Source organism: Pelodiscus sinensis, chromosome 3 (genome assembly GCF_052426305.1).
Source record: "Pelodiscus sinensis isolate ZL-2025 chromosome 3, ASM5242630v1, whole genome shotgun sequence".
Lineage (NCBI taxonomy): Eukaryota > Metazoa > Chordata > Testudines > Trionychidae > Pelodiscus > Pelodiscus sinensis.
The window spans coordinates 146,394,471-146,410,625 of NC_143054.1; the positions used below are offsets into that span (position 1 = coordinate 146,394,471).

The 16,155-nt window shown below is 44.8% G+C and overlaps 1 protein-coding gene across 5 annotated transcripts in view; it reads right to left on the bottom strand.

Moving 5' to 3' along the window:
• Positions 1–173: 173 nt before the first annotated feature.
• FBXO11 (F-box protein 11) overlaps positions 174–16,155 on the bottom strand; it is a 173,464-nt gene continuing 157,482 nt past the window's right edge. For all 5 annotated transcript variants that reach the window (XM_075925095.2, XM_075925094.2, XM_075925096.2 and 2 more), the window contains exons 17-23: positions 6,223–6,299; positions 5,992–6,135; positions 4,289–4,399; positions 3,083–3,190; positions 1,394–1,502; positions 1,049–1,147; positions 174–955 (exon numbers count right to left, since the gene is read on the bottom strand). In XM_075925095.2, the coding sequence (XP_075781210.1) occupies positions 826–955; positions 1,049–1,147; positions 1,394–1,502; positions 3,083–3,190; positions 4,289–4,399; positions 5,992–6,135; positions 6,223–6,299 (778 nt within the window). In that variant the 3' untranslated portion in view covers positions 174–825. The remainder of the gene's footprint in view (positions 956–1,048; positions 1,148–1,393; positions 1,503–3,082; positions 3,191–4,288; positions 4,400–5,991; positions 6,136–6,222; positions 6,300–16,155) is intronic.

Consider the following 16,155-nt stretch of genomic DNA (forward strand, 5'->3'; position numbering starts at 1 on the left):
CTTTCTAATGTGTACTTCACAAAAACTTAGTTCACATGGGTACTTTGTTTTATAGTGCATCGTATATGCTAGAAAGTCTCATTAAAACACTTGCTTTTTGTTAGGGTGATTTGAGTACAGACCATTGCTGGGGCAGGGAAGGAGATTAACTTTTTCAAAGAATACCAGAAAAATTGCTGGATATAATTTAAGATTAGTGTTTTCTCTTTCATAGAAAGAACATACATACTGGGACATGAGTACAGTTACAGCAAGTCTATGTGTGCTAACAAAACAGGACACATTCAAGTACAATAAGATTTTTTGCTTGAAATTAAAAACAAACTACATGAGATTAAAGCATTTAAAATCATATTTTTCAATCTGAATAAATGTTAAAAAAAAAACCAAAAGAAATGCAGAAGTGCTAGCTCACATTTTACCATGTTACAAAAGCAATTGGTACCCATGTCCATAACAGCAGCAACAAAGAATGCTGCCGGTCTACAGAATAGTACTACTGCAAATTGGACTGCGTTTCAATGCTACTTGTAAAAACACCAGCTTTTCAGAAGTTGGTATCTGTACAAAATTGCAGCTTATTTTCTTCACTTCTGTCCCCTCAAAGTCTTTGTTTACACAGTAATGCTAAAACACCCAGTTCTGTTATCCTGAGTCAACATATTGCCACTTTCTTTTTGGTAGGTTGAGCTCCATAGTGTCAATACCTTACACATCCATTTTAATACAGTCTCTTTCTGCAGAAATGGGCAAGTATAATTTCCTCCAAAAATTGTTTAACAGTTAATGATAGTAGAATGGCAGGATTTTCTTGCTGAAAGGAATTCAGTTGTGCTGCAATGTATTAGATTCTATAGGTGGAGCAGAGTCATATAGTGTATCTGTATCATGTGTAGGCTCTCCAGCGAGTGTACATGGATTAGACAGTGTTCCAGCACCACAGTCACAGAAAAACCTAGAAGAAAAAATTATCTTCAGTAGGAGAATTAAACTTGCTTTAAGTTTCAATAGTAAATCTGCTCAGCCAATGGATGCATATATAACATACCTGTCATGTCTAATAAATTCTACATCATGTCCTTGATGGCACTTCTTAATGCAGTTCACACATATGGCATTACGATCTGTGGTGTTACAAGTGTGACATCTAAAGTAAAATGCAGCACATTAGGCATGATTTGAAACTTGATAAATGGTTACCAGAACATCTATAGTTGGCGATGTGTTAGGCACAGAATGATTTCCTTGTAGGAGGAGTAATGTTATTCTTAACCAAAACAAACATCTGAGTACTTCACTTGTATGATCTAGAAAATTGATTTAAGATTTACATAGAGAGGCTGGGCAGGGGAGATTATAAACAGCATTAGATCATGAAAGATATTCAATTTACCTGTAGAAGTCATGCATTGGGTAGCTGGTGTAACTGGATATCTTATATAGACACTGGCCTCTACTGACAGCCTTCTCTATGGCATCTTGATTGTTCATTATTTTGTTATCTGTAATAAAGGGTAAATGATCAGATTATCAGAACATTCCTTTTTAGGTCTCCTCCAGCCCCCTATCTCTATGGTAAACTGCACAGCACACTCCTGGGTGGGGGCATACAGATTCTGACTGACCTCTAGCCCTCTCACTTGGGCACTTCCTCCTCTTCTCCAATGTGTCCCTATACCTCTATGCCATCTTGGACCACCTGTCCCTCCGCATCCCTGTTCCTATGACACACTGCCTCTCCACTCCCATTCAGCCCGTCTCAATCTCACCCACCAGCACCCTATGCTTTCTTATCTCTCCCTATTCCCTGTCTCCTGACCAGCTCTGAATAGGGCCTCTCTTCCCTGCCAGGTTGGTTAGCTGCTGCTCTGTTCTATTGCCACAGTGCCCTCTAGTGGGCAAAAACACTGCAGCAACTTTCCATCAAAAGCTTTTTTCTGCACAAAAAATTAAAAATATTGAATGGCTGATTAATTATGCACACACACAGTGGGCACAGATTTCCCCCAGGAGCAATGGAATGACAGGAACAGGTTGAATTCTCAATGTCAGGATTTTAAGCTAGAGTTTAGATATTCCTGATATGTAAACAATTAAATTATTCCTTCTAGATTCCAGGTCAGGATTGCTGCCAGATTAGTGGGTCAGTTCCTAAATGTAAAGACCTGCTTCTGCATCCCCTCAGGAATGCACTCTCTGAAAAGATTATTAATTATGTACCAGAATGGAAGATACTAGGGATGAGATAGTGTACATGGTTAACTGATGAACCAGGGCTAATTGTTAACCCCACATTTTAACATCCCTAGAAGATACACAAACAGCTCTGGTTTTATTTTTTAGACTTGGTCAATAGGGTGCACTAAAGCTTCACACCCATATTTTAGGGAGCAGGATGGTATTTTCCCTTAGCTTTCAAATAAGGTAAAAGACTATAAAAAGTTATTTTCAGCTGAGCTGGGGACAGAACACAGGTCTCATCCACTAAGCCTATTTATAAACACATTGTTCTTATCAGTAGGCCATACTACTTTCCTCCTTGAACCAAGTAGAAGCCCCAGGTACCATGGTAATCAAGTCTGCTGTCTCACATCCACTGGTATAATCCACTTGCAAAGTGGTGCTGCATTAGTGTCTGATTCATAGCTACTTACTTTAACAGACATGGAAAGCAAGTTTCTAATCCATAATGGACAACTGTTTTCACTCATGTAGCAAGGACTTATGATTACACAAATTTAGTCTAGTCTGTCATACTAGAAGGAATTAACCAATTTAAACAGTATAAAGAGAATTAAATAATGAAGTGATTTGTGGAAAGGGATACATTCTGCCAGGGAACATTTAGATAAAAAATAGGGTTTTTTTTTTGTTTTATTCCCTTGAAATCTGCAGTACTTTAAAGGTGTTCAGCTATTGACTTAACTCTGAACAAAGCTCATCTTATTTCTTTTAGACAGAGTTCTTAGGTTCAGGACAATTTAAAGTCTGATACTACCAAAAATGAGACACTAGGATTAGGACAAACTCTACGACATTGGCATTCATCTTTAAGAAATGACACATGTAAACAAATACACACCTTTCATTGTTACATTGACACCAGATGCTAGAAATAAGCCTCCAAAACGGTTGTTGAAAATCTGATTGCCTTCTAATGTTGCAGTTGCATGATTTGTTATTTCAATACCTGTATTTGTGGGAGGAGTAGCACAGAATCAAAAAACCTTAGTCAGTGTGCATTTTATATGTCTTATAGCTTCCAGAATTATAGTTTAAGCACTTAGTATTTCCTCTTACCTGTCAGAAAATCAAGAAAAACATTGACAAAATGACTAATATCTAGAAATTGTGCTGTGACAGACAGAGCTGAAGTTCAAACCTTCCCACTTAATCCCTTCTTATAGGTATCAATTAGCAACTACTGTAGTAATCAAACCACTAGTTTCTCAAATAACTGGACAGTATAGTAGACCAAAGTTTTCAAAGCTGATGTGATTTTTTTAAGTGCCCATCTTGGCTTGATTTTAGAAACTGTACATTTTTTGTAATTATACCCTATTTTAAAGGTGTCAAGTTGGGCATCCAAAAAGTCTGTTGATTAAGCCCAAATTGTTCAAAAATCAAACTTCTTCAGGTTAGTTGGCCAAAACTTGATTTAGGCAACACCCTAGCATTACACAGAAGACCTTTTAAAGGTCTCCACAGAAGCTTGCTTCTTCTGAAAGACAAATGGAGAAAACTCAAGCATAGAATTTCAACTGAACAGAATTAAGGATTATAGCATAATTTCTAACAGACATATGTGAAAGTCATCATTATTACAATAAGACTTAGTATTCATATTCAACTGATTCTAAAAATACAATTTTCAATAGTTTTGAAGCCTTCCACACAAAGTGATTCCAGAATTTCACAAATCTGTTCCTAAAATTTTCCTTGCTCTGACAGGATTAGTGAAAGAAAATTGAAATCAACTCTCAACAAATCAATAATATATACACTCTGATGGACTTTCAAAATAAAACTGTGAACAGTTAGTAGGAAATATTCTATGTGATGAGACAGAAAATGCCTAAGTTTCCTGACAATTTCAGAGAATGCGGCAAAATTGGTAACTTAGCAGCTCTGAAATGCCAAATGATTTCTAGAACATTCTGCAGAATATTTCACACTGTCCAAATGAATAATCCCAGCTGTATAAAAAGGACGCTTGCCTGTTATATTAAAATATTGAATTAAAATCTCTAGCTCTAATCCTTCCAAATATAATTTAAAGAATACAAACCTGCAGCAAATCCATCAAATATTCGATTTTTTCTTAACACAGGGTGACTGTTGGTGCTGATGAGAACACCAGCTTGAGCATTCCTAAAAATATCATTCTCTTCAAGGAGACCTACAACAGAATCAACAACGCCAGTTTAAAGCCAACCATCATCTTGTTTCTGTCTATAAACCATCTGTATGATATTTTACTCATAGTACCAATAATTTCAGTGAAAGGATTAACAGGTTGTTAGAGATGATACTCTCAATTGATACATATCTTAAGGATATAACTAGGATTTTCAGTGAAGACAGGGGACTCATGACCCATTAAAACAAGCTTTTAAGTCAGTGGTCACCAACCAGTAGATCAGGATCTACCGGTAGATCTTGGAGCTTCTGACAGGAGATCCTGACTAGTTTGACTAGGAGACTATCAAGAGCTGGCACTTCAGCTGCCCCTCCCCACACTGCCCTGCTGCTCCTCACAGCTGCCCCTTTGGAGCATCCTGCTTGTTGTGCAGGGTGGGGAAGACAGAGGCAGTGGGGTGCTGATGTCATTCTGTCCCCCTCTCCTGTATCCCACGTCAGAGTAAGGCGGGCGGGGCCTTGGAGTAGGGGCGGGGCAGGGGTATTGGGTGTGAGTTAGATCCTGGAATGACAAATTCAGAAAGTGAGCTTGTGTTTAAAAAAATTGGGACCACTGTCCTAAGTAATATATCTTTAGCAGCAGCTATCAAGTGGGAGCACGCAGACAGCAACATATCAAATCATTTAGAAATCTGCCAAGTTTTACAACAGGCAATATAAAAGGAATAGCCACATTAGTACAAGCAATGTCAAAATGACTGGTTTTACTGCTCTGTGTATTTATACACTGCAATGTAAAAGTCTGATGTTTATATTCCAATTGATCTATAATTATATCACAAAAATGAGAAAACAAGCAATTTTTCAATAATAGTGTGCTATAACGTGTATTTTTTACATATGATTTTGTAACCAAGTAGCTTTTTAAATGAGGTGAAACTTGGAAGTATACAAGATAAATCAGTACCCCTGTACTGTAGTGTCTGGAAAGGTGGAGAGACACTGACCTAGAGGCTACTCTGTATTTAAGAAACCAAATCTGTCAGACTTTTTGTGCTCTGCTCTTTCATCTATAGCAGCATTTAGTAATCTCAAAAGGAGAGCACTATTTTTGACTGGTACTTTGCTGCTGCAGTGCAGCTCTACTCAAAACTTCATAATCCACAATGGATTAGCTACCTAATTTCTTAATAAGGTATTTTCCTTTTACTACCATAGGGTAAATCAGGCTATTTCTACATCTTTGTTATTGGCAAAACCATACATTTAAAACAAAAACACCCCCCTTCCCTCCAAATCCAAGATCTGGGATTTTCAATTTGATGGTTACATCAGACTTTTTCTTTGAGTTAAATGGCAAAATATTACCAATGTAGATTACAGGTGATACAGAAGAAGTCTGGCCTTATAGAAGCAGTATGGAACAGGCTTCCTGAATGAGGTGAATTACCCCTTTGCCTCTTACAGTTTAGTAGTACAGATTTAACTGATGACAAAAAAGTATTAGTGTATTTTAAATAAATATTTTACTACTTCATAAAGTCAAATAATCAAATTTCTGAAGAGCAATTTAAAAGACTATAGGCTACAATCCAACATAGTTAGTGTATTCTAATGAGGAAAGAATGCTACCTCTGCCCCCATTAAATATACAGATGCCCCCATCTCTTCCATCATGGATTTTATTTCTTCTTAGCGTAGGATTACTGTCTGTCTTAATCCACACTCCAGCCATTGCATTATCAAAAATTTCATTGTCTTCTATAAATCCAAGCCCTATAAAAAAAATTCAACATCATTGTCTTTCTAATAACCACATTGCAAAGCATCTTACTGTCTGAAAAAATGAAAGAATGGACCTACCAGAATTGTAAACGAGAATACCACCATTCTGGCCTCCCCAGATTTTGTTGCGCCTAATTTTGGGGTTACTTCCAGTTCTATAGATAAGCAAAAAAAGGTCATTAAAGTTTCCAGTTTCATAAAACTGAACATTTAAAATACATCTCAAGATGGGGGAAAATAGTACATTTCCTATTGTATCAGCATTATGTTGGCTTACACATCAGACCCCATGTAAAAATATAAAAGACACTGTTTGCAAGCCTTTAGAAAAAAACAATTACTTACCTTTTGTAACTGTTGTTCTTCAAGATGTGTTGCTCATGTCCATTCCACGTACGTGTGCGCGCACCGCATGCACAGAAATAGGCGAATATTCCCTTAGCAGTATCCATTGGGCTGGCAGGGAGCCCCCTGGTGTGGCGCCAGCATATGCATGCATATAATCCTCCAGTGGCCTGCCACCTTCTCAGTTCCTTCTTGCCAGCACACTCCGATGAAGAGGAGGCAGGCAGGATTTCGAATGGACATGAGCAACACATCTCAAAGAACAACCGTTAGGAGGTAAGTAACCGTTTTTCTTCTTCAAGTAATTGCTCATGTCCATTCCATGCAGGTGACTCCAAAGCTAGCCCCTAGGAGGCAAAGTCGGAGACTACAAGGAAACAGAGTGCAACACTGCTCTATCTATGGCTGCGTTGTCCCTGCCCTGCTGCGCTATAGCGTAGTGGCTTGCAACAGTATGCCACGAAAATTAGGTGGCTGCCTGGCAGATATCTATGATGGACACCTGAGCTACAAAGGCAGCAGACGAAACTTGGACTCTAGTGAAATGTGCTGTAATGGGGGAGCTAGTACACGAGTCAGCACATAACAGGCCTGGATGCAAGTGGTGATCCAGGACGAAATATGCTGACACTAGCATGCCCTTCATTCTGTCAGTTAAAGAAACAAACTGGGGGATTACGAAAGGGTTTTGTTCCATCCAAATAAGAAGCCAAAGGACGTCTAACATCTAAAGTGCGAAAAGCCTGTTCTGTTCCTGACTCGTGAAGTTTCAGGTAAAAGACAGGCAAAAATATATCCTGAATGCCATGGTACTGAGACACCACCTTGGGCAAGAATGTGGGTGAGGGTGAAGTCTAACCTTATCCCTAAAGAAAATGGTGTGTGGGGGAGAAGGGGGGGAGGAAGATGAAGTCAGGGCCTGCAGTTCAGAAACCCACTTTGCAAAAGTAGTACCCAAGAAAAAGGAAACCTTCCAGGAAAGGTGCAACAGTGAGGATGGTGCTAAAGGCTTGAAGGGGGGAGTCACCAATTTAGTGAGCATGAGGTTACAGTCCCAGGGAGGCAGGGGCTGGCACACATGCAGATACACCCTGTCCAACCTCTTAAGAAAGTGATGTACCATAGGGTTGGCATAACAGTCTTCCCTGGTACCCTGAATGGAAAGCCAAGATGGCAGCAAGGTGCCATGACTGACGAGGCGGTGAAGCCCTGGATCCTAAGATCCAAAAGGTAGTCCAGGATGGCAGGGACAGGGACTTCCATAGGGGAGAACCCCATCCACTCCGACCATAACACAGAGTGTTTCCATTTTGCTAAGTGAATGGCCTTAGTGAAGTGTTTACAGCTCCCCAGCAAAACTTTTTGGACGCGCTCTGAACACTGATTCTCCAAGGTGATTAACCATGGAGTTCTATGCCATGAGATGCAGAGACTGAATGTTTGGGTGGCGAAGCCAAGTGCTGCGAGATCAGGTCCAGATACAGGGGCAGGAACCAATGCTGACGAGACCATGCTAGTGCTTGGAACTCCCTGCCCTTGTAAATGAGAGGGACTGGCGGGAAGGCATATGACAGGGCTGGAGGCCAGAGAACTAGCAGAGCATCTCCCAGGGACTATGGGTGAAGAGCGAGCAGAAGCAAGGATACTTCCTGTTGCTGCGAGTCGCAAACAGACCCAGGTAGGAAACCCCCACCTGCAGAAAATGTCCAAGGCACATCTGCTCTGAGGGACCATTTGTGCCTATCAAAGCACCTGCTGAGATGGCACACCAATGCACAATGCGACCTGGGCAGACAAGATGTTACTGGGTGAATGGCATGAGCGGTGCAGAGCTCCCACAAAAGGAGAGCCTCCTGACACAGGGTAGGAGCGAATTCTCTTTGTATAAAACGGGTCGGCAACCTATAGCTCGCGAGCCAAATATGGCTCTCTAGGGAACCAGATAAGGCTCTTCGGGAGCCCCAACTCAGCTCCTCCTTGCTCCCCTCCTCAGCAGGGAGCCAGCTCTGGTGCTGCAGCCTTATGGTCCCCCGCAAGTTTAGAACGTCAGCACTGGCTACCTAGGGGTGAGAAAGCCCCAAGGCTCTGCATTGGATCCCACGTACAGGGAACAAGCAGAGCTAAACATGGCTTGGTGAGACAGCATTCTCCTTTCCCATTTGTGGGAAACAAGCAACGAAAATGGCTCCCAGGCATTGCCCATTTTCTTCCTCTGGGGAACACTTCCTGGAGGCTTCCTGCTGGGAAATGGGAGCAGAGGGAGGTGGGTTACATGTTGCCTGCCATGTGTGGGAGAAAAATCAAATAAGGGGGGACTGTGCAGGAAATCAAAACTCTCTAAAGGAAAACTACTGTAAGGGTTAAAGGTTTTCCAGGCCTCTCTCCCTGTAACAGAGAGAAATCATCTTAACTCTAATCAAGACCCTTACAATGCCTCCTATCTCAAGCAAAATGCAGGACAATGTAGCACTTTAAAGACTAACAAGATGGTTTATTAGATGATGAGCTTTCGTGGGCCAGACCCACTTCCTCAGATCAAATAGTGGAAGAAAGTAGTCACAACCATATATACCAAAGGATACAATTAAAAAAAATGAACAAATATGAAAAGGACAAATCACATTGCAGAACAGAAGGGGGATGCGGGGGGGTGGGAAGGGGGAGGAAGGAAGGTAAGTGTCTGTGAATTGCTGATATTAAAGGTAGGGAGAGTGGGATGTTTGTGAGTTAATGGTATTACAGGTGATAATTGGGGAAACTGTCTTGGTAATGGGTGAGAAAGTTCAAAGTCTTGTTAAGTCCTTGGTGATAAGTGTCGAATTTTAACATGAATGACAGTTCAGAGGATTCCCTTTCAAGTGCAGATGTAAAAGGTCTTTGTAGCAGAATGCAGGTGGCTAAGTCATTTAGAGAGTGTCCTTTCTGGTTAAAGTGGCAAGAAACTGTTTTCTCTTTGTGATCTTGTCTGATATCTGTTTTGTGGGCATTAATCCTTTGGCGAAGTGTCTGAGATGTTTGTCCAATGTACATAGCAGACGGACACTTTCGGCACATGACAGCATAGATTATATTTCTGGATGCGCAGGAATATGTGTTCTTGATCTTATAACTTACTTGGTTAGGTCCAATAATGGTATCAGCAGAATGAATATGTGGACAAAGCTGGCAACGGGGTTTGTTGCAAGGGAAGGTACCAGGGTTGGTATTAGTGTGGTATGTCCTGTGGTGGTTGGTAAGAATCATCTTGAGGTTAGGTGGTTGTCTATATGAGACTATGGGTCTGTCTCCCAGAGCCTCTTTGAGTATGGTATCCTGTTCCAATATAGGCTGTAGTTTATTGATAATGTGTTGGACAGGTTTTAGTTGGGGGTTGTAGGTGATGACAAGTGGTGTTCTATTGTTGGTTTTCTTGGGTCTGTCTTGAAGTAGATGGTTTCTAGGTATTCGTCTGGCTCTTTCAATTTGCTTTTTTATTTCTCTGGGTGGGTAGTTGAGATTTATAAATGCTTGGTAGAGATCCTGAAGCTTCTGGTCTCTGTCAGTGGGGTTAGAGCAGATGCGGTTGTATCGAAGGGCTTGGCTATAGACGATGGATCGTGTGGTGTGTTCTGGATGGGAGCTGGATGCATGTAGGTAACTGTATGAGTCGGTGGGTTTTCTGTAGAGAGTGGTGTCTAATTTTCCATTGTTGATTTGTACGGTGGTGTCCAGGAAGTGGATCTCTCGTGTGGAATGGTCCAGGCTGAGGTTGATGGTGGGGTGTAGGTTGTTGAAATCTCTGTGGAATATCTCCAGTGTTTCTTGGCCATGTGTCCAGATCATAAAGATGTCATCGATGTACCGTAGGTAGAGGAGGGGTGAAAGGGGACGGGAGTTGAGGAAACGTTGTTCTAGGTCAGCCATAAAGATGTTAGCATACTGTGGGGCCATGCGTGTACCCATGGCTGTGCCGCTGATCTGGAGGTATAAGTTGTTCTCAAACTGGAAATAATTGTGGGTGAGAACAAAGTTACATAGGTCTGCTATCAGGTTGGCAGTAGTGTCCTCTGGGATAGTGTTTCTAATTGCTTGTAATCCGTCTTCATGTGGGATGTTGGTATATAGAGCTTCTACATCCATGGTGGCAAGGATGGTATTATTGGGGAGGTTATCGATGTTTTGTAGTTTCCTTAGGAAGTCAGTAGTGTCTCGGAGATAGCTGGGGGTATTGGTTACGAAGGGTTTGAGAAGAGTGTCTACATAGCTGGATAGACCAGTAGTGAGCGTGCCAATACCAGAGATGATGGGACGTCCGGGGTGCCCAGGTTTATGGATCTTGGGAAGTAGATAGAACAATCCTGGTCGGGGGTCAGAAGGTGATTCTGTGAGGATTTGTTCCCGAGTAGCTGTGGGGAGGCTTTTAAGGAGACAGTGTAGTTTCTTTTGGTAGTCCAAGGTGGGGTCAGAGGGGAGAGGTTTGTAAAATGTGGTGTTCGAGAGTTGTCTGGTTGCCTCCTGGTAATAGTCGGCCTTATTCATAATGACCACAGCACCCCCTTTGTCAGCTGGTTTGATTACAATGTCCAGGTTGTTTTTGAGACTCTGGATGGCATGGTGTTCAGCGCGGCTAAGATTGTGTGTCCTATCTCAAGTTCATGGAGACCCCTAGTCTGTCACAATTTGTCATGTAAACTCTTATCTTGTCACAGTTTGTCTTGTAGACTCCTCACTCAGGTTCTCATGTGCCTTTGTACTGTAAAACTTACTTCTAGCACACCTGGTGTGAACAGAAACAACTCAGAGTACTTCTGCTGAGACTTTGATATGTTAAAGAAAACAATCAACAACTAAACTGTCTGAACATATTGTATAAAGGATCCCTGAAACTGTCTCTCAGGGCTGCTCCACTCTTGTAGCTGGCAGCCTGCATGCATGCATAATGAAATTTTCCTTTTAGACCTCTCTGCTTTGACCTCCAGCCTCGGACCCTTCTGGGGACTCTGTACCCCAGGGGAGCGAGATTTCCCTGACACATGCAGCATGAAAATAAGGAAGCGTCCTTCCACCTCCTCACTCACACCCTTTGGCCAGACAGCCTATCGGCTCCTACTCCCTGGCCAGACACCCCAAGTCCCTGGGCCAGACACCCTCAGCCCTCTTCCTCGTGGCCAGACCCTCCTAAGCCCCTGGACAGACCACATCCTCTCATCCTCTCTTATACCCCACCTCCTGCACTCCCATCCCTGTCCCACACACTAAATGCCTCATTTTTGATCTCACCCCAGAGCCTAGGCGAGCCCAAAAATCCACTAACTCTGGAACACCAGAAGAGTTCATCTGGCCCGAGGCCTTCAATCTCAGCACCTACTAAGGGGCTGGAGCACCAGGGGAGTGAGGTGTTTCAGTTGGAGGTCGCATCAGTATGGGTTGGGGATGGGGATCGGAGGACTATTTTTAGTTTTGCTTTTCACTTGTGTGGTCCCCAACTGATTTTTCTGTGGGTCAGTGGCCCCTGATCCAAAAAAGGTTCCCCACTCCTGCCATAAATCAAGACCCTGTTGAAACCTTATGTGCTGGACATAATATTTTACTTTATTAAAAATGAAGCGTGGCCAACAAGCCCCAAATTTGGGCCCTACTCCCATCTGGCCACAGCATCATAACACTCCTGCATACCTGCACACACCAACTGTGAATTCATCATACACCTTAACACCCTGCCTTGAGGCCCTCATAACCCCACATCCCCAAACTCCTGCACCCCCACATCCCCAGTTCCCTGTCATAACACCCCTGCACCCCTCGTCACACACACCAACCCTGAGCCCAACATATACCCAAACCTCTGCCCTGAGCCCCTCATGCACCCCAACCTAGACTCCTGCACCCCCACATCCCCAGTCCCCTACCATAAGATTGACAGAAGATAGCCTGAATGCGTGCATGAAGCTGGATTTGACCAGTTATGATGGAAACGTCAAAGAAATGTGCAAAAAGATGCAGCAGCAGAAATCCCATTAAATAAAGACTGTGAGCACAATGTTTCATTTGTGCTATTATTAATCATGTCAATTATCAATAATATTAATATTTTTAATATTTAATATTTTCAGTCGTGCTAATGAGCATTCATATAGGGCTCTTTGTTGACCATTTATTCTGAATTTTGATGTAGTTTGGCTCTTTGGTTTGAAAAGTCTGCCAACCCTGATATAAAACATCGCTGCCGTGTTGTCCATCAGGATGATAAAGCATCTGTTTTGAAGCTGTGGCAGGAAAGCGCAGCAAACGAGACCAATAGCCCTCAACTCCCTGACGTCGATATGCAGGGACAGGTCTGTGGGGGACTGCATATCTTGAGCCTGTAGGTCCCTGAATTGGGCTCCCCAACACATATTGGAGGCATCTGTCACCAACCGAATTGACGGGGAAGGGCTGCTGAATGGCATCCTGGCACACACCATGTTATCCTGCAGCCACCAGTCGAGGGACCTCATAACATCCTTGGACGCTGGTACCGCCATGTCCATGGGCTGGAACCGCAGGGCTGTGAACTCGTGTCAACAAAAGCTGAGGTGGGCAAAGCTTGAGCGTGGTGTGCTGTACCACATATGTGCACACTGCCATAAAGCCTAGCAGCCTCATGCAACACCGGGCTGTAGCGATGGGGGACAGGTGGAGCCTAACAACAGCCTCCGGTATTGCTAGGAAACAGACGGCAGGCAGGAAGGCCAGGACTACTGTAGCACTGAGGCAAGCCCCCACAAATTCTGTCCCTTGAGTGGGAATCAGGGTGGACTTGGTCTTGTTCAGAATGAGACCTAACAAGAGGAAGGTTTCCTTGACTAGAGATATATGATCCAGGACCGGGGGAGTAGGGAAACCCCTTTTGAGCCAGTCGTCTAGATACGGGTATACCTGAACCCATCCATTGTGCAAAAAAACAGCGATGACCACCATGCATTTGGTGAACACCCTGGGGGCCACAGAGAGGCCAAAGGAGAGTGCCGTAAACTGAAAATTGTCTCGGCTCACTGCAAAGCAGAGGAGGCACCTGTGAGGTTCCACATCTGAAATGTGGAAGTAAACATCTTTTAGATTGGAGGCAGCATGGCTAGGGAAGGGATGATAGAGGCTAATGTCACCATCTTAAACTCTGACTTCACTTTGAAGGCATTCAGGCCTCTGAGGTCCAGAACGGGACGGAACCTGTACTTGGCCTTTGGAACCAAAAAAGTAATGGGAGGAGAAACCCCTGTCCCTGCGGTCCACCAGAAACTCTTCTACAGCTCCAAGATTGAGGAGCTGTTGCACCTCTAGATGTAAGAGATACTCATGAGAGGGATGGGAGTGGGAGAGAGAGAAGGGGCAGGACAGAAATGGAATCAAGTATCTATTTTCCACTGTATCTAGGACCCAACGAGTCCATCATAATAGTCGACCAGACATGGTGGAAAGGGGATAGTTGGTTGGCAAAGGGCCGTGGTGAACTGGCTGGTATGCTGTCCCCGGGCAGACCTTCAAAGGCTTGTTAGAGGGGCCCGCCCCTCAGTCAGAGGAGGAACAGGATGGCTATCTGATGTTACTGTTATTACATCCTCTTCATTTAGGGAAGTCCAACCTATTGCCCTGCTGGAGAAGGAAGGAGGGGGCTCTGGGGTAGAGAGTGTCTCTGGGGCTGGGGTGTATATCCCTAGGGACTCAAAAGTCACCCTAGAGTCCTTTAGCCCATGCATTCCATTCCGAAAACAGACCTGTGCCCACAAATGGCAGGTCCTGGATTGTGTTCTGGACCTCCGGTGGGATGCCGGAAACCTGGAGTCAAACACTCCTATGTAGTACCAGGCCGGTTGCCATGGTGCGAGCCACTGTGTCAGCAGCGTCCAGGGCTGCCTGGAGGGCCACTCGGGACACTACTTTGCCCTCCTCAGATAAGGCCTTTTACTCCTGTCTGGAATCTTGAGGCAACAATTCCCTAAATTTGTCCACTGCCATCCAGGAATGTAAGGTGTACCTGCTCAAGAGCACCTGTTGGTTGGCAATCCTGAACAGGAAACCACCCCCTCCCCACCACCACCACCAGGCATAGGCCTTGTGACCTAGAAAATACAATTTATTATTCTTCTTGTTTTTAGGGGTAGGTGTTGGCTGGCCCTGGCACTTCCGGTGGTTGGCTGCTTGGACCACAAGCGAGCCTGGCGGGGGATGTGAGAAGAGGTGCTTGTAGCCAACCTGAGGGGCGAAATACCTTTGCTCCCCTGTCTTGTCAGTGGGAGGAACGGAGGCAGCTATCTACCAGAGGGTATTTGTGATTTCACCCACTGTCTTATTCAGTGGCAGGGCCATCTTAGATGGGGCTTCTGCATTTAGAATGTCCACTGTTGGGTCAGAATCCTCTGACACCTGCTTGACCTGCACCCCCAAAGCTTTGGACCAGGTGCTTAAGCAGATCCTGGTGGGCCTGGGATCCATGGATGGCGCAGATGGAGATGCCAAACTGAGGGCCTCGTCTGGGGAGGATGAAGAATCCTCCCATGTAGCAGAGTCCTCATGCTCCTGCGGGTGCTCGGAGGCTTGGGACGCCGTTGACTGGTCTGGTAACCCTCTAGGGCTCTGTTCGCTGACCCCCTCCCAGAGAGCGTCTGGGGGACTGCCTCCGAGCCGAATGTCCTTGGTTCGGTGTCGGGGAGCGAGGTAACAGTGTACCTGATGGCAGTACCCAGGACCCCAAATAGACGAGCCCACCACAGAGGGGGCACCCCCTGGGCCTGATGATAGGCCCAAAGAGTCTAGAAGGGTCACTGAGCTGGGTGCTACCACTGCGAAGGCCAAATCTGCTGCACCAACTGGCTGGAAGTGCTGTAGTGTTGTGAGTGATGACTGGAAAGAGAGTGGTGTTGAGAGCGGGACTGGTGCTAGGAATGGGAATCCATGGCCCAGGACCAGGTGGACTCAATGTCAGAGTCCCAAAGTTAGTCTGACCCCGACAATAGGGGTGCAGAAGAGGGGCCCAGAGACTGGTGCCGAGAGGCATGGCAGACTATAGCCGCTGGCTTGCTCCAGTGCCAAATAGGTGGCGGGGGCATCAGGTATCCCGGTGCCGCAGGCTGCGCTGCTGAAACAGGCACTCAGTGCCATGCCTTCCCCATAGGCCTGGGATGAGGCTGCAACTGGTACTGGTGCTGGTGCCCAGGAACGGTGTGGGTGCCACAGGGCATGAAACAGGGATCCTCTTTGGGATTGGGATTCCAGGCCGTGCTCAGCTGGCCCAAATATGGCTATGGAGCAGAAGGCCTCAAGGCTGGAGCAGGAGAGTCAGAGTGCCCCAATTGAGGGTGCACCCTGGATGCATGCCGTGACGCAGACCTGCCTCTGTCTCCCTCTTCTTTTGAGGCACCAGAGACTGGGAGCAGTGCTGGGTGGCAGGGCAACTCCATGTCAACAAGGCCCCAGAGGCCCCAGGTGCCTCCTGCACAGAAGACAGTGCGCTATGTGAGGCCGGTGCCGGATCAGCAGCCAGTGCTGGGCACAGCGCTGACTCCATTTGGAAGATCTTAAGGTAAAAATCTCTCGCACACTGAGTCTAGGCCGTAAAACTCTGACATTTTTTACAGTGTGCGGAGATATAAGCCTCACCCAAACACTTCAGGCATGAATCGTGCAGGTCTCCATAAAGCATAGGCTTAA